Source organism: Pristis pectinata, chromosome 20, assembly GCF_009764475.1.
Source record: "Pristis pectinata isolate sPriPec2 chromosome 20, sPriPec2.1.pri, whole genome shotgun sequence".
NCBI classification, from domain to species: Eukaryota; Metazoa; Chordata; class Chondrichthyes; order Rhinopristiformes; family Pristidae; genus Pristis; species Pristis pectinata.
In genome coordinates, this window is record NC_067424.1 from 32417837 (window position 1) to 32443528 (window position 25692).

A 25692-nucleotide genomic window follows, 5' to 3' on the forward strand; every position below is an offset into this window, starting at 1 on the left:
CTGTAGTTGCTGTAAAAGCAGAAACACTCTTCTCCAGGTATCATTAGCAGTGTGGAAAGAAAAAGAGCATTCTTTCTGCTTGATAACCTCTTGGAGATCATTAGCTTGAAATGTTAACTGTTCTTTCCAGAGATGTTGCTTCCCACGTCCAATGTTTCTAGTTTTCTCCTCTTTACAATCACTAGGTTTTCTGAATATATTCCAGTGAGTTTCCAGATGAATTAAGAGACTAACAAATAAGCACAGCACTACACCTGGAGGTTAACTAACCACAGTAGGGCATTGTAACCTTTTTGTGAGTGGACTAGTAGCACCACCCCATTACCTCTTTTAGTGTCCATCTCCACACTAGACCAAAAAATGCCTGGCTGTGAATGTGAATACATTCCTTAGAAAATATTAGACCAGTTTTCAGGATAGAAACCTACTGCTGAAGAATTGGTCCTTTTTAATTCTTACCCAATATGGTTATCACCATGAACACTAACATTAATTACTCATTTTTAATTATCCCCAAACAAAATGTTAATTAGTTCTCATCTTGAATCACACCAATCCTAGTGAAGACATAACTGTATGTACCTGTTAGGTGGCATATGCCAAGATTTAGGCCCTGCCATTGATGAAGGCAGTTATATTTAGAATTAACTTCACTCCCAGGTGATTTGGAAGGGCAGCACTCTGATGCACCTGCTACCCTTGCTTTCCTTGGTGACAAGATTTGGGAGATGCTGCCAAAGTAGCCTTTGTACCTGACATGCATTTTATAAACAGTTCCTACAAATTACCATGCAATGGAGAGGAGGGATTGAACTCTTTGGGGTTGTGGCCAATATTGAGCTTTGAGAGTTGTTGGACTGGTGACTTGTGCTTTGAAGATTATAAATGAAAGCAGCAGGATGGATATTGACAAGAATATCAGCAGCTTCATGGCTACTCAGGTTCCATAAATCACTAAAGGCAATTTTTGGCAACAAAATAAAAGTCAGATGAGCAAATGCTATGAAGTATTTATTTTTTATAACATTGAACAGAACATTTAGTAGAGGCGTTGGGGCTTGCCCATACTACTCTTGATGTACAAGGCACGCACATTCTGCCAGTTTTTCTTCAGCAGTGACACCAGGAAGTTGATGGCCAAGTGAATGTTGTAGACCAGTTCCTCTTCAGTCATTTTAACATGTCCCACTGCAACAGCCAAGCACAGGACCTGGGGTTTGGAAAGGGGTTGGGAAGGAGGGAAATGGTCAAATGTGAGACTTCACTTCAAAGAATTGACACTCAATTCTCAAGCTACCAATAAAACACCAAATAGGATTAAAGCTCTAGGACATGGACTTCCGACCTTTTCCTTTTTGAAGGTGCAGCATCAATACCTCTCAGCAACACCCTGATATTATGAAACTGGTTGCACCAATATGCTCAAACCACAAAATGCATCCATGTGCAGGAAAAACAGAATTAATCCTTTGCATTGCCACTTTCCCCAGTACAAAATTCAGCTGTGAACTGCACAAATATCCAATGAAAACTCCAGCTGCATGAGCTGCAATCAGCATGGAGTACCCAAGTTCAGTTTTAGACTTGGAACTTCTCACCAAAACATTGTTTGATAAGACTACCAATGGACATGCAGTTTAAATATTCAAAAACAATTAAACCCAAGAAATGCAAATGGTCATTGACATTTGAACACCCACTTCCACTAAAACCCAGTCACTTGAATCCTCACCAGTGCAGATTCCCAAGACAGATTCCGTTTATACATAAGCAATTCATTAAATACTCACCTTCTTCATCTGGAACTTGATGGTTGATTTGACTTCATCTACTTTGGTGATCATGTTCTCATTGTGAGTGAGGAGGGAGGGAAACTTGCCAGCCTTGTTCAGACCAGGGCCCAGAATACGAGGAATCTGCTTAATGAGGGACTCAGAGGCAAGGAAAGCATCATACTTCTTTGCTGCAAAGGAATCGATGAATAGTTTGAAGTACTACCTTCATAATTATCACAAAAACTGATGAAATGTCACTGATTTGCAAACTCTAGATGCTTTATCAAAACTATACCGCTCTTAGTTCTATTATACATTAGACTTACTGTTTACTCAACTTTCTCAGCAATAGAAACTATAGATTGGGACAGATGAACCAATCTCTTTAGACCTTTGTTCAGGAGTTGGAAACATCCAACTTTCCAGCCCATTCCTTAGTGCAACCTTTATAGATATTCAAACTTCCCTAAATATTCAGGCTACCAGCTGAGGTGAAAAGGCTCTGATGGATTGGACAAATTCAATACCCAACCTGTCTAAACTCCCTCTGCTCTGCATGTTTCATCTTCAAGACACCTTGAAACTACTGCTGCAAATAAAAGCCAAACCCAGCTTTATCATATTTCACATGATCAGGGATCTTTCAACTTTATGGCTAATACAAGGGGACATAATTTTTAAGGTGATTGGAGGAAAATAAGGGGGATGTCAGGGGCAAGTTTTTTTTTTAAAAACAGTGGTGGGTGTGTGGAATGCACTGCCAGCAGAGGTTGTGGGGGTACATACATGAATGATAGAGAAATGAGGGCTATGTGAGAGGGAAGGGTTAGATAGATCTTAGAGCAGGATAAAATGGTCGGCACAACATTGTGTGAAGGGCCTGCACTGTGCTGTAATGTTCTAACTCATGTCCTAGTGTACCTGCATCCAGTCCACAAATATAAACACCCTCAAACTCACCAAGCTTTTTAACCATCTTTTTGTTCTTGTTCAGTTTCTTTAGAGCCTCGATATCCATGTGAGGGAGGTCAGCAGCCTTGGCCTCATCACAATGTTGCTGGTCACCAAGCACACAGATGGAAAACTTGGGCCGAGGGGCACTCTTTAGCCTAGACACAATGATTGAATGTTAAAAGCCAGGGAAACTGCAGAAGTGCAGAGAGCATTCAAGGGAAACTTTTGTGAACACCTTACCCTTGCTGCTGGCTTCTCGAGCTTATCCACCAGCAACTAACTCCTTACAAATGGTCGGTAGGATTGGCAATAATGCCTCACCTTACCTCCCCTCATGTTTTAAGACCCAGGGTAGAGGTCCGTCCAAACCTGTACAGGCAGGACTACCCATGTTTAATCAGTGCTGAAGCTGGGCAGAAGTAGCATTTGTGAACAAACCAATTTAGTTCCTATAGTCCACAGATTCTGCACTGAGAACTGGGTTGAGCAATAAGAAGTCGAACCTGACAGTGCCAGAGAAACGCTTGTCCTTTTGAGGGTCATAGTTCTTCAGACTGATCTGCAGCTCCACAGTTTCCAGGAACCTAAAATGATATCATTCATCAGATTTGCAGAACCAGTAAACACATGACAAATTTTAAAACAGTGCAGTTATACTTATAACATTGGCCGATTCTATCATTTGACAAAGCAGTACACAAAGGTTCAAAGCAAGGCCCTTGAAAACATGGACCCCATCCCATATCTAAGGGGCCACCTCACAGCAAAGGCAGACAGTGAATGTCACCATGACCAATGCCCCAGCACTACCTTGGGTCAATTGAGGAAAAGGGTATTGGGCTAAGTCCTTTGACCTAGCTCAAAGCTCATTGTCCACCAGCCAGTGATACTACAGTAGGTGTCAAGGCACTGGAAAAATACCAAAGCTGCCTCTGCATAATCCTCCAAACTGACAGGAAGGATAGGCAAACCAGTATCAGCATCCTCTCCCAGGCCAGTATGTGCAGCAGAGGCCAATTACTCTGTCAGCTATGTTGGGCAGCCCACATCAAATCACATATACCTGATCCAGACTACCAAAATAGACAGCAAGCTTGGTCCTGGGAGATTACCAGATGGACAAAGCATACTCAATTCTTTCATGAAGTGCAACAATCCCACTGACCTGGGGGACTTCCAAGCTCATGGCTGCTCAAGGAGTGTTCAAGATGGAAGGAACACACAAACCACCCACCCTGTCAGCTGCCACCTGCCCTATCTGGGAGCAGCCTGCAGTTCCCACATTGGCCTCTGCCACCTCAGTCCACAAACCCAGGGTAGAAGCAAGCCATCCTGAGGAAATGATTTAATGGCTATCCCCAAGACTCAGTGTGGACTGGAAATTAAATGTATGCCACTGAAATGCAGCTGCCAAAATTGCAATTAACAGTAATGTTGATCGGAGAGGATGCTGAGACAACACCTGTGATTCAAGACAGACATGTTTCAACAGGCCCCTGGCTTTAATCAGTGTTTAGACTAAGAACAGACTAGTAACTAGCTCAAGTCTGAAGGTCCAAACAACACTGCACACATATCTACCCACCCCACAAAATAAGCATTTGCCTAAAATCTGACCAGATTGAAATCTCCTCAGCAAGCATTCATTTGAGGCAATCAGGACACAAATATTAATTTAAGCACAATGCTTTTAAGGCATTTCAAATATTAAGATACAGAAACACCCACAAAAGAGTGGATTCTTCAACCAAGATTCAGTTCATTTCTGATTTAGAGCAACTGATGTTATCCCAATGCCTCCTCTCTAATCTTAATTACAATTGGCACACACCACCCTAACACCAACCTATGAATGGACATTTTAATGCTAATCTATACTCAAAACCAGCAGTTCACCCCCCCCCCCCCAAATTGTCACCTCAATCCACCAACATTCAACCCCACAAATGACCTCCCAGCCACAACTCTTGGTTAAGCCGACATCTTGGCATTCTCCACATTGCTGCTGAGAGAATTAACAACTGCCCTATCCCATTTCATCACCAACTTCCTACTCTGCATACAAAGGAGCAAAAAAAAACTGAGAACTTAAGAAACAAAAAAAATACCAGAAATACTGAGCAGTTAAGGCAGCATCTGTGGAGATGGACACAGACCCAAACCCAAAGTCTTAACTCTCCACAGATGCTGCCTCAGCAGTTGCAGATTTCCAGCATTCTGATTCCACTCAGTATACCCACTGGAAAACAATCTTGTTCATATCCTACTCAATTATCCACAGTTTAGCCTTGTGTAATCTGCCAGTGTCTCTGCTGTGACCATTCCTTACCACAACTCCCTTCAGAATGCTCAAAGACCCTTATGTATGTTGAGGATTTTAGCATAGCTTTTACAGTAACCCCATGGGGATGGAGAATCTAACCCTAACTCTGCTAAATTAAGAGCATCCCCCTTCTCAATCTCTCATATCCCAGCCACACCATTAGGGGCAAAATGTCCTTAAAAGCTAAAATTTGGGCAAGGTGACAACAGTGTGAGGGAGAATGTCACCATTTTTCACCACCGGTTTGAACAGCGAATCCGAATCCTCGTCCTTGGGGGAGGAGGCTTCTCTCAACAGTAGGTGGTGCAGCAGGGGTGGGGGGGGGGGGGTAATGGGGGAAGGGAAGAAGGGGACTGTCAGAAACATCCCTTCCTTTCCAGGGGTGGGGACACTCAGCAGGTCAGTCAGCACCTGAGGGAATGGACACAGGGTTAGTGGTTCCGGTCTAGAATAACCCCAGGGAAGGGGGTGGGGATACTCACATTTCCTGAAAGTAGCTGCACAAGTAGACAGAAAGGTAAAGGCAGCATGTTTGCCTTTATTAGTTGGGGCGTTGAGTATAAGCATGGGGGAGGTGTGGGAAGTCATGCTGCAGCTGCACAAAACTTTGGTCAGGCAGCACTTGGGAGCATTGTGGAGTGGAGACTGGAGAGGATGCGGAAGAGGTTCACCGAGTTGCTGCCTGGATTAGAGGGCAGGTGGTATAACAGGAGGCTGGACAAGCTTGGGTTATTTTCTCTGGAGCAACAGAGGCTAAGGGGACACCTGGTAGAGGTTTATAATATTATGAGAGGCAGAGTAGACAGCTGGTACCTTTCTCCCCCAGGGTGGAAAATTTCTAATATCAGGGGGCATTAATTTAAAGTGAGAGGGGGTAAGTTCAAAGAAGATGTGTGGGGCAGGTTTTGTTTTAGAGTGGTGGGTGCCTGGAATGTGCTGCCAGGGTGGTGGTGGTGGAGGCAGATATGATAGAGGTATTTAGAGGCTCTTAGATAGGCACATGGATGTGCAGAGGATGGATGCATAGGGACATCATGCAGGCAGATAGGTTTAGTTTAATTTGCCACCATGGTCAGCATGGACAGTGGGCTGAAGGGCCTGTTCCTGAGCTGTACAACTCTACATCTGCACCTTCTCTGGCACTTAAGGATTCATTTCATTTGATTTTACTTCTCATTTAATCTATAAACCACTCTAGATCATAAAAATTCTCACCATTTCCTTTTGTCTGCATTCATCCAGATTTTAATCTCAGCCTCAATCCCTACTTGAAGCTCAGTGCCCTTATCCTCAATCACTTCCTTCACAAACTTCACCACCAGGCTTGGGACTCCATAAACTCCATCACAAAGCCATCTGAACCATTATTGCCTTCCCAAAATTCAGGCTAGAAAACTAATGCACTAACCATCTCGCCATCCATTCATAACATTTCTGCAGCTGCTCATCTACAAACCATACCTTCACCTCTCACTTTGAGATTTCTAGACATGACCGTTTCAGGCACTCACCTACAGCCTTCTAAAGTAAAAATTTCCTTCTACCACTATCCAGCTCAGTAATATCACACTCCCCTTACTTCCAGTCACACTGTTCACTTCTGTTTCTACAGTAGTGGCCAATCTGACCCCTTCCTTATTCAGAGGAATGTTAGAATAGCTTCTTGCAACAAGGACAAATCACTCTAGAACCACTTCAAATTTCCAGCTAGCCTTCCGAGCCACACACCAGATTAACAGGAAGCATCAAAAACTATGCCAGTCTCACACCAAATCCTACTCCCATATCAAAATATTGTTTTACATATACTGGCTGCTGTTTTTAAGAGCCCCAATTTGAAAATTCTATTGTTTTCAAACCCCTTCACAACCTTTGTTCTCTTCACTAACCCACCCAGCAAAAATTTTCATAGCTGTGCTCTAACCCTGAGCTCTTGAAGATTGATGATTTTTGCAATGGAGCTATTAAATTGCTTCTAAAAAGTACCAATTTAACAGCTTTTCAACCCCGAGCCACAAGATTAAGTGTCATTGTGTTAAACATTGCTTGACATCATAATGAACCACATTGGGAAGTTTTATATATTCAAAATCATTGACTTGTGCAGGACAAGGGATATGTATCCATTAAACAAAGTAGCAAGACTTACTTGCGAGGCTTCTGCTGGGATCCCTGAAGGACCTCCCGGACAGCTTCATAGAGAGTATCGCGAGAGACTTTGCTACTGCATTGCAAGGAAAGCACTAATTAAATTCTTGAAAGCCAAGTCATCCATCTATTGTCAAAATAAGCTTGTTCTTATTCTGGGCTGCACTACGTTCCAAGGAGATAGACTTTTGTAGGATCCTAAAGGGATTTGCAGATTAATAAGATTGGGGACTGAGGTGCAAAAGAAAAACAAACTGCTGGAGAAACTCAGCAGGTCAAGCAGCATCAGTGGGGGCAGAGATAGTTGATGTTTCAGTTCAACACCCTGCATCATCCCTTTGCCTCCACAGATGCTGCTCAACCCACTGAATTCCTCCAGCACTTTGCTTTTTGTTCCAGATTCCAGCATCTGCAGCCTCATGTCTTCAGGTGCAGGCAAACAAATCGATGACAACGGGAGACAATCTTGATTTGAGATCAGCGGTGGTAGTGAGGATTCTGCAGGTTAGCATGAATATTGCCAATTGATTAACTTATAAATGAGCACTAAATGGTTACAGACAGTGGGCCAAAAGACCTGTCACCAAGCCAGAGGAATCAAACAAACACAGATGGGCACATGGAAGGTATTTGAAGTCTGCACATTAAACCCATTCTGTTTAATTACAAACATGCTCAACCTACACATTAATTGCTCACCTAAATCACTCCAGAAACTCAGCAGGTCAAGGCAGCATCTACGGAGGGAAGCAGTCAACATTTCAGATCAAGACCCTCTATCCATTCAAAGAGTCTTGACCTGAAATATCAACAGCCCATTTCCCTCCTGAAGGATAATCCTGACCATCTTTCTCCACAGATGCTGCCTGACCTGCTGAGTTCCTCCAGCATCTTGTTTTTCCCTCCATAAACATTGCCTGTCCCAGAGTTCCTCCAGCTTTGTGTTGTTTTAGATTTTCAGTATCTGCAGTCACTTGTGCCTCCATCAACTGCTCACCCTATGCCCACACTGAGTCACACTTACCCCAATGCCCACACCAGCCTGTGGTAGAGTTCTGGATTTCCACCAACTCAACAGCTCACCTTGTCCACCTCCTTCACCATCCCCCCCCCCCCACCTGAACTTGCCCTCATCTCAATTTCCACCCCCCACCCCACCAGTTCCTGGCTTGAACCCTACCCTGTCCCACCTCCATTCCATTCTCACCACACCCATTGATCCCAGCCTGGACCCTCCCTTCTCCCCCTGTCCACCTCCACCCCCCTCATATTCCCAGCCTGGACCCTCCCCTCTCCCCATCCACCTCTCCCCCCCCCCCCCCCCCCATATTCCCAGCCGGCACCCTCCCTCCCTCTCCCCCACAGGCCGGGCCCCGGATCCCGCTGGAAAAACGCGGCTTCATCAACCCATCCCGTCCCCACAGGACCGCCGCCGCCGGGGTGAGGCGCCCAGCGGGAGCGGGCGGCCCTGGGGCCGGCTGCCGCGGCGGATGGAGCCGGATTGCGGGCCGCTCACCTCATCCTGCCGGCACCTCGAGAAGAAAGAGAGCGGCGTGGCGGAAGTGACGCCTTTTATGGCCGCGGCCCCGGCGCGGAATCTCGCGATATCTTCACTGAGCGCTCTCGTTCCCTTAAATCAGTGATGCCGCCCGGAGCCCGGCGTCACCGTGGGAGGCGGGGCCAGGAGCCACAGTGGGAGGCGGGGCCAGGAACCTGGCGTCACTGTGGGAGGCGGGGCCCGGAGTCACTGTGGGAGGCGGGGCCCGGAGCCTGCAGTCACTGTGGGAGGCGGGGCCAGGAGCTACAGTGGAAGGCGGAGCCAGGAGCCCGGCGTCACTGTGGGAGGCGGGGCCAGGAGCCCGGCGTCACAGTAGGAGGCGGGGCCAGGAGCCCGCAGCCTGGTTGAGTGCGAAGTGGGAGCTGACTCTGGTCTTTGCTGCCGGGTGTTGCAGCCCCTGGGCTGACATCAGGTATCAGCCTACACCTGTATCCAAGCCCCCTACGTAATTTACCCCCACAATTAATAATTTTAGATCTTAACTTTAATTTCTCAGCGTTTGTAGTTCTGCTAATATTTCCATGTTGGCTCTTTTAACCCAGTGCTACTTATTTTTGAGATTTTATTTGGATTTCCCCATAGAAAGGGCGGTGAGAAACTCCCTCCACAAGCCACTTAACTCTTCCAACCAAATATTCATCTTGATAAGGCTCCGGGATTTCTTTGCCTCAGAGTGTTACCAAGCGTGCAGCTGTCTCTGCCGTCCTAACACTGATAGTACACCATGGCCCTGCCATTACTCCGTCACACTGCCACTGCTGGGATTAAATCTTCCTAACTGCACTCTTTTTTAAACTTACTTTCTTTAGTTAACTATCTGCCATGATCCTTTTTCCACTAACTCTTACAGTCAGCTTCTAATAGTGGAAAAAAACCCACATGTTGCTTAACAGCAGCATTATCAAACAAAATTAAACACTGCATCACATAAGTAGATATGAAGGCAGATGACTTAAAAGCTTATTCAAGTTTGAATAAGTGTTTGTTACTTGTTATAACTGGGTAGTACAGGTTATTGAGAAGCATGAAGACTTGCTGAAACAGCCGCAACTTGTCTTTCTTACCTTTTAACTCTTTACTTTCCAAGGCAGTCCCTTAGGATTGAGGATGACTTACTTCCATCCTGGTTTTGTCAGATCTGAGATGGCTAAAGGATCCAACGTGGGAACTGTAGGCTCGTCCACAAATGGGGCACGAGGTGGCTTACGGGGCAGGCAGGTGAGTAGTTTGTGAAGTGGTGTTCTGCTTTGGCCACTTATGCTGGGCTTCTGTGTGCTCCCAAGACATGACATTGATTTTCTAAATAATATCCTGAGTACTCCCAGATTCAGTAGGGATGCTACAATTTTTTCAAGAAAGCTTAGAGCATATCCTTGAGTCTTTTCTTCTGACCACCTGAAATTATAGCTGTACTGCACATATCCATGTACAACAGGAGGTAATTTTGTTTTCTCTAGTTGGTATTTCTCATTCACTCTGGCTTGTTTTCACCAGAATTCAATTTAATGCTATTCATCTCACCCTTTGTCCACTTGGTTGTTCAACACTTGAGGGCCTATTGTTGGTTTATAGTATATTGGCTTTGCATCTGAGCTGATAGAGATATGGGCATTGTGAAATGTAATAATATCTAGGTTTCTGGGAATATTACTACATATTTTCCTAAAAAATGTCATTTTTCAAGCATCCATACTTTCAAGTCTCTTTCAAATCTGGGGTCAATTTCTGACCCACTCATTGCATATTGGTTGATAAGTATAATAAGTTAAAACATTGGTTCTTTTTGCTGATGTTTGTTATTCATTAAACATTTCATCCAACATAAAGTCTTCAGTATTTTGCCCTGAATATGTTTTCAGATTTGCTGTAGTCTTTGTTACTGGTGCTTGACTGAACAGACTTAGATACGTATGCTTGCCCATAACTGAGCAATCAGCCATCGTGTTGATGCCCGTATTGATACACTGGTCATCTAATCATTCTATTGCTGTGAAGTTGCTGGTGGAGTAAGTGCTAGGTAAGCCCAATTTTCTACTGTTGATACTGGTGACAATACTGTGTACTAATGTCAGTGGCTTTTTGCTGTATAAACATTCCATGAAAAAAATTACATTACTAATTGTTATTATTCACTAATTTGGTTTCAGATTTGCATCCTAATGCAAATCCATGTGCACAAATTAATTGTTCGAAATTTTTTATTCCAAAAATATATTTTATTCATAATACTATATATATAGGAAATATAATTGGTACACATCTTTCTTTACATTCATTGTACCATCAAACCAATCTTATAATGCATCAGTTCCATTTATGTTTCCTCCTTAGAGAGGCTGTTACACAGGACCTAACCTCTCACCTCTCAGTGTTCAGTGAGGGGCAGAATCCTAGACTAGTCGAACTGTGAGCAGTGTACATAATATTGAGAATTATAGAGAGCTACCAGAAGTATACAACTTGTTTATTCATGTCTAACTACAATACAGTAAGTATTAAAGAGACTCTTAAAGGGTAAAAGATAGTAAAGAAATTCAGAGAGATCACTCCAGAGCTTAAACCTATGGTAGATGAAGCCCCAGTTATGGAGTGATTAAAACTGGGAATGAAAAGAGGTCAGAATTGCTGGACCTTGTATATCTCAGAGGGCTGTGGGGCTGGAGAAAGTTCTGGAGATGGGGAGGAACAAGGCAATGAAGGGATTTAAAGGGACGATTAAGAATTTTAAAATCGTGGCATTGATTAACCAGGAGTCAGTGTAAATCAGTGAGAGGAGGACAGGATGATAAACATATCGTTTGCAAAACCAATATATCTAAGCCTTCGGCAGATGGGCGATGGACAGACGGGAAAGGAAGGGAAAAGGATGTTTTTAATGGATACAGCATTAACTAGTGGAGATTAAATCCACAGGCTTGTGCTGTCAAAAGTTTTTAGTATGTAGATTGGCCTTGTATATACTCTAATTTTCAGAAAACTCTGCCATCCACTTGATCCATTTATTATTATTTGTTCTCACTAAACCCTACTTCTAGCAGGTAACATTAGTGGTCAATGTGCAAATAAAATTCGCACAAAGAACAATGAGATAATATCCATTTAATTACCTAGCAATTAGTTGCTAAGTCGCGACCCCCCCCCTCCCCAAATAGGTTCATGGTGATGCCAAGTAATACATGTTCAAGGGCCTGTTAAGGGAAATTAGGTACCTTATGGGCAGGCCTTGCATATTTGCCTTTCCTTCACATAATCTACCATTACTAGAGCTGGAACGGGGTCTGGAGGTTTGCAAGGGAGCCGGTGCAATGGTGAGTGAGCCACCAGAAAAGATGGTTGGGAGCAATTGAAAGGTATACGGATTGGGTGCAGGTTGGTTGCCAGGTGTTGAAGGGAGTGTAGGGTTTGTTATCAGGAAGAAGTGTGTTAGGGATTGTGGGGTAGGATCTGATACCAGTTGTCAATCGGTGGTGAGTTACAGTAAGTGGCTAGAGGTGCCGGTGTGCTCTGTGGTTAAGGTTGAGGGGTAGGGGGTGGGTCTGGAGGCAGGTCAGCCCATCAGACATGTATGGGGCAGCCTGATTGAGGGTGTCAGGCTTCTGGGCTGGTGCTTCAGGGTCCTCAGAAGTACCTCCTTTATAGGGGCTTACCTGAGATGGTGCTCACCTGGGACCAGGTCAGACAGCCCCCGCCCCACCATCCCCCACCACGCACCTTTAACGCTGAAGCCAATCTACAGGTCACACATGCGCAGATTAAAATTCAGAAGTGGTATTGCATGCTGTTGGTTCCAACTGAATAAGACTGGGTTCCCTTGTGCATTAGCTTGTCAGACACACAATGAAGCCAGGAAGGAGGCTGCAAACTTGGTGCAACTCACTTGAAGCCCCTGATTTTCAATCACGTTTAGTTCTTCATTGAAGTTGAATTATGTAACACACAAATCTTTTTGCTATGCAATCCATTATCTAGGCAAATCTGTTGTAGCTCAAACAGAACTCAATTTTCAATTAGAGTTTTAGTGATGTTGATGGAGGAATAAGTATTGCCCAGGACATAAGAGAATTTTCTTCTTACTCAAAATACTATTCGAGGATCTTTCATGCCCACTTGACAGAGCAAAAGGCACCTTGGGTTAATGCCTCATCTGAGCGGTAATACCTCTGACAGTGCAACATTCATTCAGTACTGTACAGAATATGCTCGGATATCTGGAGCTGATCCTGAACCCACAATCTTTTGATCTCAGAAAGCTGAAACACCGCTGAGTGTTTACCTCTGTACCCTGGGAGTTCTGATGCAAGTTGGACCAGCAAATGCCAGATGACCAAGAAACCGAGTTTGGCACTTGTTTTCTAAGTCTCACGGCTGGCTAAACCACAAGGGATTGTGGTAAAGTAAAGATGGGGGAAAGCACCCAATTATAAAAACATATAATTGTCATTCACTGTTTGAAATTGCCGTAGAGAATGACGGGGTTCGGTAAAGCGAAGCAGAAAATCTGAAGCGAGAGAACATCTGCACAAAGCCAATTGTACGTGAATTGTTATTTAAAGCAACGACCGTTTTAAATAGCCAACCTGAGGTGGTATTTGTACAGCTGCACTTTTGGATTTGTAGATCAAATGGACAATGAGTTTGCAAACACCTTGTAACCAGAGATTGTTTGGGGCAAAGATCATTAGAATTGTGACTCCACCCAGTTGTTACTTTGGCCTAGTGCTCATGCATGGTTTAGCACGTAGAAGTCAAAATCCTTCTGCATAGCCACCAAGATGCACGCGGATGGGAAGCATCTTTTAAACTATCCAAGTGGTTTGAATGTGCATTTGGTACAGTGCGTCTTGACAGTGGTTCATAGAATATTCTGTAAAGACTTATTAGATAAATACACCACGTGCTGTGTAGCTAAGCCCGGCAAAGCAGAAGATCCTGGCTCTGATCCCCAGGGCTGTGCTGAGTTAGCTGATCTCAGCAGGAGCACTAGTAGAATTCACTGCACTTGGGCTGAAGAGGAGGAATATTGTCCTTGTATGTGAGTAGTTATGTAGTAATACAGGAGTGATAATAATCAATGAGAACAAACAGGTGTATGTGATAAATCTTACTTAATGGTATACTTTAACATTGCTGGACTAGTACCAGTAGAGAATAATTCCTGTCAATGGTGAAAACAATATATTAAATTATAATAATATATGTTAAAGTTTGAAAATTAATTGCAGTATTGGTATATTATTGTCACTTGTACCAAGGTACAGTGATAAACTTGTCTTGCATACTGTTCATACAGATCAATTCATTACACAGTGCATTGAGGTAGTACAGGGTAAAAACAATAACAGAATACAGAGTAAAGTATCACAGCTACAGAGGATTTGCAGTGCAGGTAGACAATAAGGTGCAAGGTCATAACGAGGTAGATTGTGAGGTCAAGAGTCCATCTCATCATATAAGGCAACCGTTCGATAGTCTTATAACAGTGGGGTAGAAGCTGTCCTTGAGCCTGGTGTTATGTGCCCCCAGGCTCCTGCATTTCTGCCTGATGGGAGAAGAGAGAATGTTCTAGGTGGGTGGGCTCTTTGATTATGCTGGCTGCTTCACCAAGGCAGTGAGAGGTATAGACAGAGTCCACGGAGGGGAGGCTGGTTTCTGTGATGTGCTGGGCTGTGTCCACAACTCTCTGCAGTTTATCTGCTTATGGAAAAGAATACTTGCTACCGCTGGACTCATCTAGGCTGGCCGCCAGTGGTCCCTGATTTGAGCTCATCGAAAATTCTGCTTCTGATATCCTTGCACTGAGTGCTATTCATTCATCAGCTCACTGACCTAAAATGGTCCAGCCGTACTGTAGTTTGATTTTAGAATTTCCATCCCTATTTTTAAATCTTTCCATGGTCCCATCTTGCCTTTTCTCTGTACCCTCCCACCAGCCCTGGGTACCCTAAGAAATCCGCATTTCCCTAATTCTAACTTTTTGCCAACCCCAATCTCCATACCCCATCACTGACAGCCATGCCTTCAGTTACCAAAACTCTGTGCTCTGGAACTCAGCAAAATAGTGGGGGCAGGGAATCAAAGAATAGAGAGAAATGTTGAGAATGTTGACCAGGCTGACAGAAAGGGATAGAGAATAGAAATCTAAGAGTAAGTCAGTAGATATGGCTGGGGTAACATAAGTGATAAAATGACAAAACTAAAGGCTGTGTGACTGAGCGTTTATAGCTTTCAAAACAATCAGATGAACTGAGAGTAGAAATGAAAATAAGTATCATCTTATAGCCGATACAGAAACAGAGCACAGGATGACATAGGTTGAATATTGAAGGTTTCATCAAATTTAGGAAAGAGAGGAAATTGAAAAAAGGTGGTGACTCTGTTAATTAATGATGTTTTAGCACAATAGAGAGGGTGAACTATGTTCAGGAAACCAGGATATATAAGCAGATTGGCTGGAGATAAGAAATAATAAAATGATTCACTAGTGGGAGAGGTGTACTGGCTCCTAACGGAAACTGTATGGGAATACAAAAATGTACAGAGATAATTATGGGGGATTACAATATACTGCATGTATAGACTAATGAAATAAATATACTGCATATACTAATATACTGCATGTATAGGCTAGTAAAATAAATGGACAAAGTCAGCCAATATGAAGAGTTCAAAGAGTGCTTTTGCAATGGTTTCTGAGAATAGAATCTTGTGGAGCAAACTAGAGAGCCAGTTATACTAGATTTGGTGTTGCAGTCTCAGAGTAATAGAGTCATAGATCCTTGGCTTCCTGACCAACAGACCGCAATCGGTCAGGATAGGCAGCAACACCTCTGCCAGGATTATCCTCCACACTGGTGCCCCACAAGGCTGCGTCCTCAGCTCCCTACTCTACTCCCTGTACACTCACAATTGCGCGGCCAGATTCTGCTCTGACTCCATCTACAAGTTTGCAGATGATACCACCGTATTAGGCCGTATCTCAAATAACAATGAGTCGGAGTACAGTAAGCAGATGGAGAGCCTAGTACGTGGTGTCATTACAACAACCTTTCCCTCAATGTCAACGAAACAAAAGAGCTGGTCATTGGCTTCAGGAAGGGGGGGCAGTGCACATGCTCCTGTTTACATAACGGTGCTGATGTCGAGAGGGTTGAGAGCTTCAAGTTCCGAGGACTGGACAAACCAAAAGCCTGGTCTAACCATGTAGATGCCACGGCCAAGAAGACACACCAGTGCCTCTACTTCCTCAGGAGGGTAAAGAAATTTGGCATGTCCCCTTTGACCCTCACCAGTTTTTTTCGATGCACCATAGAAAGCATCCTATCTTGATGTATCATGGCTCGGTATGGCAACTGCTCTGCCCGTGACCACAAAAAACTGCAGAGAGTTGTGAACATAGTCCAGCACATCACGGAAACCAGCCTCCCCTCCATGGACTCTGTCTACACTTGGTAAAGCAGCCAGCATAATCAAAGACCCCACTCACCCCCGCATTCTCCTTCCTCCCTCCCATCAGGCAGAAGATACAAAACCCTGAAAGCACGTAGCACCAGCTCAAGGACAGCTTCTATCCCACTGTGATAAGACTATTGAACAGTTCCCTAGTACAATAAGATGGAACCTTGACCTCGCAATCTACCTCATTATGACCTTGCACCTTATTGTCTACCTGCATTCACTTTCTCTGTGACTGTAACACTTTATTCTGCATTATGTTATTGTTTTACCTTGTACTACCTCAATGCACTGTTGTAATGAATTGATATGTATGAGCGGTATGCAAGACAAGTTTTTCACTGTACCTTGGTACTTGTGGCAATAAAAAAACAATTTACAGCATGGAAAGACTCTTCAGGCCAATTCATCCATGCCGACCAGGTTGCCCATCTAGGTTGGTCCCATTTGCCCATGTTTGACCCATCTCTCTCTCTAAACTTCTACTATTCATGAACCTGATTGTGTCTTTTAGATGTTGCTATAGTACCTACCTCATCCACTTTCCCTGGCAGCTTGTTCCTTTGTATTATGCAACAAGATAGTATTAACTAATTACGCTATTGTGAAGGAGCCCCTCGATATATGATCATAATATGACTGAATTTACAGTATATAATTTCAAGGAAGAGAAGAATGGGTCCAAGATTAGTATTTTAAACTCAAGTAAGGGCAATTATGAGTGCGCAAAAGCAGAGCTACCTAAAATGCACTGGCAAATCGAGATACAATGGCAGACCTATGAAAAGGATCTTTCAGAATACACTGAATGGATACATTTCAACGAGAAAGTCTATGGTTATCTAAAACAGTTAAAGATAGTATCAAACTCGGAAAAAGCATATGATTGTGCAGAGTTGACAGATCAGAATATTTTAAAAAAGCAAGGGATAAGTAAAAGGTTTAAAAAGAAGAGAAAATTAGAATAGGAAAGGAAAGCTAAATAGAAAACGAGAATCAGAATCAGGTTTATTATCACTGTCTTATATGACGTGAAATTTGCTTGTGGCAGCAGTACAGAGCAAAGACATAAAATTACTGTAAATTACAAAATAAATAGTGCAAAAAAAAAGGAACAATCAGTTAGTTCTTATGGACCGTTCACAAATCAGAAGGAGCTGTTCCTGAATCGTTGAGTGTAGGTCTTCACTCCTCTACCTCCTTCCTGATGGTAGTAATGAGAAGAAAGCATGTCCCGGATGGTGAGGGTCCTGAATGATGGTGCCACCACTTTGAGGCACCACTTCTTGAAGGTGTCCTTGATGGTGGGGAGGGTTGTGCCCGTGATGGAACTGACTGAATCTACAACCCTCTGCAGCCTCTTGGATCCTGTGAATTGGAGCCTCCATACCAAGCTGTGAGGCAACCAGTCAGAATGCTCTCCGCCATATGTCTAGAAATTTGCAACAGTCTTTGGTGACATACCAAATCTCCTCAAACTCCTAACGAAGTAGGGCTGCTGGCGTGCCTTCTTCGTGATTGCATCAATGTGTTGGGTCCAGGACGGATCCTCAATCCAAAGATGTTGACACCCAGGAACTTAAAGCTGCTCACCCTTTCCACTACTGACCCCTCAAGTCCACAGTCAATTCCTTGGTCTTGCTGACGTTGAGTGCAAGGTTGTTGTCGCGACACCAGTCAACCAGCTGATCTATCTCACTCTTGTATACTTCCTCGTTGCCATCTGAGATTTTACCAACAACAATGACGTCATCTGCAAATTTATAAATGGGGTTTGAGCTGTGCTTAGCCACACAGTTATGAGAGAGTAGAGCAGTGGGCTAAGTATGCATCTTTGAGGTGCACCTGTGTTGATAGTCAGCGAGGAGGAGATGTTATCACTGATGCGTACTGACTATGGTCTCCCAACAAGGAAGTTGAGGTTCCTGTCGCAGAGGGAGGTACGGAGGCCCAGGTTTAGAAGCTGAGCTCAAAGCACTTGATCGTGTAAGATGTGAGTGCTACCAGTCAATAGTCATTGAGGCAGTTCACCCTGTTCTTCTTGGGCACTGGTATGATTGCTGCCCTTTTGAAGCAGGTGGGAACCCCAGACCACAGCAGTGAGACTATTACCTGTTTTTATATTTCCGTAGTTAACAAAGTGAGCATTGGTCCTATAGAAAGTGAGTCTGAGAAATTAATAGTAGAAATTAAAGAGAGGGCAGAATTAAGCAGTTATTTTGCATCCGTTTTCACTGTAATGGAAGGAGATACAGAGAAGGAAACCCTAGACCGCATGGCTTAACATCCATCCGTGGAAAATGTTTGAAGTCATAACTAAAGATGTTATAGCACAGTACTTAGAAAACTTCAAGACAATCAGGAAAATGAACATGGTTTTGTGAAACAGAAAGCATATTTCCCTAACTTATTGGAGTTCTTTGAAGAAGTAACAGGTACTTTGGATGAAGGGGAACCAGTGGATGTACTACATTTAGATTTCCAGAAGGCATTTGATAAGGTGCCACCTCAAAGGTTATGTGACAATAAAAACTTATGGTGTAGGAAGTAACATATTGGTGTGGCTAGAAGATTGGCTGGTTAACAGGAAACAGAGAATAGATATACTGTAAATGAGCCTTTTTTTCTGCTCAGTAATGTGCAATAAATGATGTGCCAGAGGTTTAAAAGCTGGAGTCTCAATTTTTACAATTGGTATTAACAACTTGGATGCAGGTACCAAAGGTATGATTGCTAAATTTTCTGATGACACAAGGGTAGGTAGGAAAATGAGTTGTGAAGAGAACATGAGGCTACAAAGAGATATAGATAGGTTAAGTGAGGGGGAAAAGATCTGACAAATGGGAAATGCTATGGGAAAATGTGGAATTTGTTTATTTTGACAGGAAAAATAAAAACAATATGTTTAAATGGTGAGGGATTGCAGAGCTCGGAAAGATCTGAGTGTCCTAGTACATGATTGACTAAAAAAGCAGGTGCAGCAAGCAATTAGGAAAGCTAACAGACTATAATCGTTTATTGCAGTTGAATATACATGTAGGGAGGATATGCTTCAGTTCTACAGAGCATTGTAACCACATCTGGAACGCTGCCTATTGTTTGTGGAAGGAGATCAATATGTTGGAAATATTTCTGAGAAGGTTCACTGGGACAGTAATTGTTGTCTTTTGAGGAAAAGTTGAAACTGATTGAAACATAAGATCCTGAGGCTGACGGGGTGGATGTGGAGAGAATGTTTCTTCTTGTGGGAGAATCCAGAACCAGTGCTCAGTATTTAAAAATAAGGGGTTGCCCATTTAAGAGAGAGACGAGGCAGAATAGTTTCATGGGTCTTTAGAACTCTCTTTCTCAAAGGGCAGAAATAACAGAGCCTTTTAGTGGTTTTAAGGTGGAGGGTAGATGTATTCTTGATGAGCAAAGAGTTTGAAGGATTACCATTGGTAACTGGGAATATGGAGCTGAGGTTTCAATAAGACCAACCATGATCTTAGTAAATACAACCACAAGGGACTAAGTTGCCTACTCCTGCTATTAATTCATATGATCTTCTGGTCACTCTACCAATAAAGACTAGCAGTGGCCTATTGTGTAGCACTAAGTGACGGAGTTGCTGTCTGAATATGTAGCAGTTATTTTTCAGCAGTATAGTTTCCCTTCTGTCTGCAGCCACAGTACTCTTTAAGGACTGTCAGCTGCCTTGGTGATGTCAATGTAGTCTAGCCTGGTTTCCCACCTCCACTAATGGCCACTCAATCCAGTGTGAATAGCATGAGCAATAAAGGATATTCATAATGTGCAGCTGTTCTAACCAGTTTCACAGGGCTCCTGTGACAGTGTGAACTGGCATATATAGTGGAGGGGTCTGGCTACTGAAAATAGGAGGGATTAAACTTCCAGCCTAGTACATGTCAGTTCATTGTTCACGACTGAATGAATCACAGCGAGACTGATCCTCTTCTTGTCCAATGTCCACATATGCAGCCTTTTCAATAGAAGGTACTGGAGAGAGATCAGTTGAAAGAATCTTGGCTGATTTCTCTCCTTATTTTAGTTGATTAGTAACCTGATTTGTGATTTGCTGGCATTCTTGAATCAGTGCCTCAGCACATGTTGCATTGAACAAATCTCCCACATTACATCATTCATTACATGTCAAAAATGTTTAATGGGCTTTGAAACATCCAGCAGTTGGGAAAAGTCTGTTTATATTCTGAGAGAATGCATTGACAGTAGCCAACTTGTTATAGCTCTGTGGCATGGTTTCAGGCATACTTCTAGAAGCAATAGACAGATGCTTATTTAACAAGGGAAGTTTAACTCTAAGTAAGAGAGAGAGTGCTGCAGTTTACAGCAATGTGTTGTGACAGATACAAGCTAGAGTTTAATTGAAAAAAATTGGTATCGCATGATTATGAAACAGTAGCATAATGGCTAACTTATTGAACAACTATCCAGGTTATTAATCTAGAAACTGAAGTTAACATCCACCGTGGCAATTGGGATAAACCTGGAATAAAAAGTCAATGCTGGTAATGGTGAGAATAAAGCAATTGAATTGTCATTAAGAACCCCCTAATGTACTTCAGGGAAATAAGCCCACTGTTCTTACCCACTCTGGCATATATGTGACTCCTGACCAACCAAAGTGATTGACTCTTAATGGGCTGAACACTGATGTTCACATGCTATGAACAAATAGCTAAAAAGAAGGTAGGTCGGTACAGATAACACAAGTCATCCATCAGAAAGCATCTCACACACTATCCATCACAGTAGTGGTGCTCACATCACAGGAACTCTTGAGTTCATGATGTTTGCACCTGATGACCATCAGTCATTGGTTAAGGCTGGAAGCTGGAAATCTCTGGTATACAAGGTTACGTGACCACATTTCAGAATTACTCCATCAGCTGTGAAACACTTTGGGATACCCTGAGGTTGTGAAAGTTGCTATATTAATGCAGGTTCTTTGTTTTCTGTCTGGTTCACATATGATGGACACTATTCAAATAGACCACCAGAAGTCATGGGGACTGAAAGATAAAATTGCTGACTGAATGTGCAGCTTTGAAATTAAGCTGTAAAATTCCCTGAAGTTTGCTGATCTAAAGCGAACAATTTTTACATAGTAAATACGGCGACTGGATCAGAGGAGAATGGAATGCAATATCATGCTGGGGACACAAGAGACTGCAGGTGCTGGTTGCTCCACAATACCATGCTGCATTGTTTCAGATTGATCTACCTCTGGGGAATTTGGGGAGCACTGAAAAGATCGGAAGAGATTGACGGCAACTTTTCACTGAAATCACCCTTTGTTTCATAGAGAGAACAATCTCATCAACTGAAGCGTTCCCTGCATGAAGGTCATGTGATGGTCATAGCACCAGCTCCATCAACTGTTTCAGAACATCACTCTGTAAGTGCCCTACCTTCAACTGTGATACAGAGGAGACTTTTGAAACAAATCTCTAGTTGTTTGTTGGCAGGACCTTGCAGGACTGTATCGGGTACCCGTGTTGATGCAGGGTGGTTCATTTGGTTTTACTTCTATTTTGTTCTGTAATAATTTAGTGCAGTGGAGTAGCTTGCTAACTCAGAGGAGTTCAGTGTAAACCACATTGCCAATTCCCACAGCAAGGCCCACCAAACTGCAGAGATAATAACCAGATCATCTGATTCTCCACTTATACCCAACCCTAGAGTCATGGAGTCCTACAGCACAGAAACAGACCCTTTGGCCCACCATATCTATGTCGTTCATCAGGTACTCATCCATACTGATCATATTTACCAGCACTTGGTCTGTAGCCTTCCTTGCCTTGGGTTTCAAATGCTCATCTAGATTCTTCTTAAAGAGAGTATCTGCCTTCACTTCCCCTCAGATAGTACGTTCCAGACTCCAATCACCCTCTGGGTCAAAAAGTTTCTTCTGAGATCCCCTCTAAATCTCTTCGTCCTTACCTGAAACCTATGCCCTCTAGTTTTAGACACCTCTGCCATGGGGGAAGGTTTCCTACTATCTATCCTATCAATGTCCATCATAATTTTGTATGCCTCTATCAGCTCCCTCTTTAGCCTCCTCAGCTCCAAGCAAAGCAAACTCAACCTATCCAATCTCTCCTCGTAAACGAAACACTCCATCCCAGGCAACGTCCTGGTGAATCTCCTCTGCATTCTCTCCAGTGCAATCATGTACTACTTTTAGTGTGGTGAACAGACTGTACACAGTACTCCAGCTGTGGCCTCACCAATATTATATAAAGTTGTACCGAACCTCCCTGCTCTTTTTCCTTTGCCCCAGCTAATGAAGTCAAGTATTCTGTATGCCCTCTTCACCACCTTGTCTCCCTGTGCTGCTACCTTTAGGGATCCTTGGACTGTACACCAGGTCCCTCTGTTCCTCAAAATTCCCTAGGATCTTATCATTCATTTTGTTCGTCCCCCCTCCAAAGTGCATCACTTCACATTTAACATTAAATTCCATCTAACGTTCCTCTGCCCGTCTTACCCACTGATAAAGATCATCCTGTACTTCACGACTATCCTCCTCACTGTTGACAACACTACCATCTGCAAACCTACCAGTCATAACTCCTATATTCACATCCAAATTATTAATGGCACTGACCCCTGTAGTACACCACTAGTCACATGCCTTCAATCAGAAAATCAACGTCACCCTCTGCCTCCTATTACCAAACCAATTTTGGATCCAATTTGTCCCTTGCCCTAGATCCCATGGGTTCTAACTTATTGGACCAGTTTCTCATGTGGGACCTTGTCAAAGGCCTTGCTGAAGTCCATGTAGACCACATCAACTGCACTGCCCTCATCAATACATTTTGTTACCTCTTCATTTGTTCATCCAAATTCATCAGACACGATCTTCCCCAAACAAAGCCATGCTGATTTTCTTTGACTAATCCCTGCCTTTTCAAGTGTAGATTAATCCTGTCCCACAGAATTTTTCAGAAACTTCTCCACTGCTGACGCTAGATGCATAGGCCTATAATTACCTGTCCAGTTCCTTCTGCCCTTCCAGCCCTACTATCTGCTATATGGAATGTACGTAGAACAGATCTGGTGGCTCAAATCTGGGCATCTATGAGGTGCCATGAAGCTTTCTTTAACCTCATGTCTGCCATAATCCTCACTCTAACAGTACTAACATTGATTACACTTTAAATAATACTACTTTGGCTGCAAAGAACATAGAACAGTACAGCACAACAACAGGCCTTTCAGCCCACCATGCCTGTGCTGCCCATGATGCTAATTTAAAATGCACATCTGCCTGCACATGGTCTATATCCATTTGTTCCCCACCTGTTCATGTGTCTGTCTAAATGCCTCTTAAACATTGCCGTTGTATCTGCTTTCACCACTTCCCCTGGCAGCCTTTCCAGATGTTCACAACTGTCTGTGTAAAAAGCTCTGGGATGTTCTGAGATGGTAAAGAGTTAGGACAGCTGAGAAATCTTATTCTTCTTCTTTAAAGGTGTCCTGTTGGGTTGAATAATTTCACTTCAACCTCCTCTGTTTATGATCTGTCTGAAAGATGGCACCAGAAGGTGTCCAGCATTTCCTCATTACTAAAATGTTAGCTGCTTTCGGTAAATGGCTTGAAACCACAATCTTTTGGCTCCACAGCTGTATGCAATGCACTGAGTTATGACTGACACCATAAAAGTGCTAGCTATATGCAAATTATTATTAAATCTGTCTTGAAGCTAACTGTTCTAATTAACGTGGCTTGGTGGAGCAATATGAATTGTGTTCAACTGATAAAATCACTCGCATTGAAAATCAGCAATTCATATTTCAGCTGCTATTCGGGATCAAATATCCACCAAACTGAGACCAACCTTCTCTGTTCATGTCTGTGTGATGTTGGAAGTGTCACTGGAGGTTGTCAGGGGCCAGAGATCTCAGTTGTGATGTTTGGCCTTGTTGTGGTGGTCATCCACATCAACCAGAATTATTATGCAATTTAACAACTTGCTGAGACCCGTGCACTGGATCGGTTCAGAATAGCGAAATACCACAGGTTCTGGAAATCCTGAAATGAAAACAGAAAATGCTAGAAACACTCAGCAGGTCAGGCCGCATCTGTGGGGAGACAAACAGAGCTAACTTTTCAGGCCGAAAACCCTCCCTCAGAACTGGGGAGGGGACATAGGAGGGTGAGGGAGAGGGGGGATGTCTCTGATTGAGTAAAGCCTGGGTGACCTTGGAGATAAGCTATAAACAAGGCTATCTGATCAATGAATGAATGGCAGCAGTCAGAGAGAGAGACAACATAGACAGAAGAATATTAGAGAGCAGGAAGACATGCCCGGCAGGTCAGGCTGGGCACGTCCTCCACTCCCAGAGAAAACAAAAAGAAATAAAGAAAAGACAACCCGACGCATTAAGCTCTGTTTCTCTCTCAACAGATGCTGCCTGACCTGCTGTGTACTTATAACTTTTTCTGTTGTTATTTCACACTGCATTAGTTTGGTCTGACATCCAGGTTGCTACCCAGCCTATATCACTCAGAATCACAAGGTGCTTTTGCGTACATCAGATTTTTCATCATAACAATCACAAGTTATTCACTTGTTTCATTATTGCTTTATTATGTAGACATACATTGAGTCAGCCTCTGGCACAAAGAAATTGACTAATTCATCTTCCGATCTGTTGGCTAATCAGCTCACATTACGACATAAGGAGGCTCAGACTTGGGTTTGTTGAGCATTCTATGGTGAACAAGCTGGCCTTGGGACAGCAAGCTGTTGAGGAGGGCTGAATCCTAGGAAAGAAACAGAAGCAAACCACCATAGAGGCTGGGAATCTGGAAAAGATGCTGGAAATACTTGGATATCAGTCAGTGTGCAAAGACAGTGAGGGCAGAGCTTTGGACTGGAAAAGGTCTGAACAGCACCTCATGATGTGGATTGAGACATATTAAGACTGTGCCCTGACTCAGAGGGGATGTCCTCCCCAAATGGGAGATTCCCTGCTGAAGAGGGGCATAGGGATAGCATGAAAGCCAGGGGCAAGCTCTCATGTTCCACCCCCTCATCCGCTTCTACGCCTCCTCTGGGTCTGCATTAGATGTAATCAAGACATTTTCCCCAAAACTGTCTTAACTGCGCTGTGGCTGCCAAGTTTCACAGAGCCTGGGAAGCTCCACTGTCAGCGTTATGATTTATAAAGCATGTTAAATCAGTGGCTCCCTGCCTCAATTAACACTGAAAATGCCAACCTGCTTTGGGAGGGATCTAATTTTGCTTTCCTTTTTCCCAACTCAGAGAAACCCAGACGTCTTTGGGTTGGAGTTGGCTTTCCCAAGCCCTCAGTTTTTTTTTAACTGCCTATTTAATCCCAGCCCATAAATGCTCCCAATCCCACCTACTCAACCATGTTTTACCACCTTCCTACCCTACACCTGCAACCCCATTCCAGGCCAATGAGCTTTTGGCAGAGCTCAACTA

The 25692-nt window shown here is 43.4% G+C and overlaps 2 protein-coding genes across 6 annotated transcripts in view; one reads left to right on the forward strand and one right to left on the reverse strand.

The window, feature by feature from the left end:
* Positions 1-998: 998 nt before the first annotated feature.
* Positions 999-7354, reverse strand: rpl10a (ribosomal protein L10a). The gene is made up of 5 exons (XM_052034958.1): positions 7202-7354; positions 3233-3313; positions 2736-2884; positions 1791-1963; positions 999-1210 (listed from the first exon to the last, which is right to left on the reverse strand). The coding sequence occupies exons 3-5, from the start codon at positions 2791-2793 to the stop codon at positions 1040-1042; spliced, it is 402 nt and encodes a 133-aa protein (XP_051890918.1). The 5' UTR covers positions 2794-2884; positions 3233-3313; positions 7202-7354; the 3' UTR covers positions 999-1039.
* A 1738-nt stretch (positions 7355-9092) lies between these two features.
* The window catches only part of LOC127580770 (F-actin-monooxygenase mical1-like), a 133882-nt gene continuing 117282 nt past the window's right edge, over positions 9093-25692 (forward strand). For 4 of the 5 annotated variants that reach the window (XM_052034609.1, XM_052034617.1, XM_052034616.1 and 1 more), the window contains exons 1-4: positions 9093-9170; positions 9846-9976; positions 10618-10775; positions 21537-21629. The gene's annotated coding sequence lies outside the window, so the exon portion shown is untranslated. The remainder of the gene's footprint in view (positions 9171-9845; positions 9977-10617; positions 10776-21536; positions 21630-25692) is intronic. The other variant, XM_052034614.1, reaches the window with a different exon arrangement.

What these genes read in the sequence shown, in the direction of transcription:
- rpl10a (XM_052034958.1), bottom strand. Translation starts at nt 2,793, where the DNA reads ATGGATATCGAGGCTCTAAAGAAACTGAACAAGAACAAAAAGATGGTT. An exon ending in AAAGATGGTTAAAAAGCTTG is followed by an intron (nt 1,964 to 2,735) that starts GTGAGTTTGAGG and finishes ATTCCTTTGCAG; the next exon opens with CAAAGAAGTATGATGCTTTC. An exon ending in TCAAGTTCCAGATGAAGAAG is followed by an intron (nt 1,211 to 1,790) that starts GTGAGTATTTAA and finishes TCCAAACCCCAG; the next exon opens with GTCCTGTGCTTGGCTGTTGC.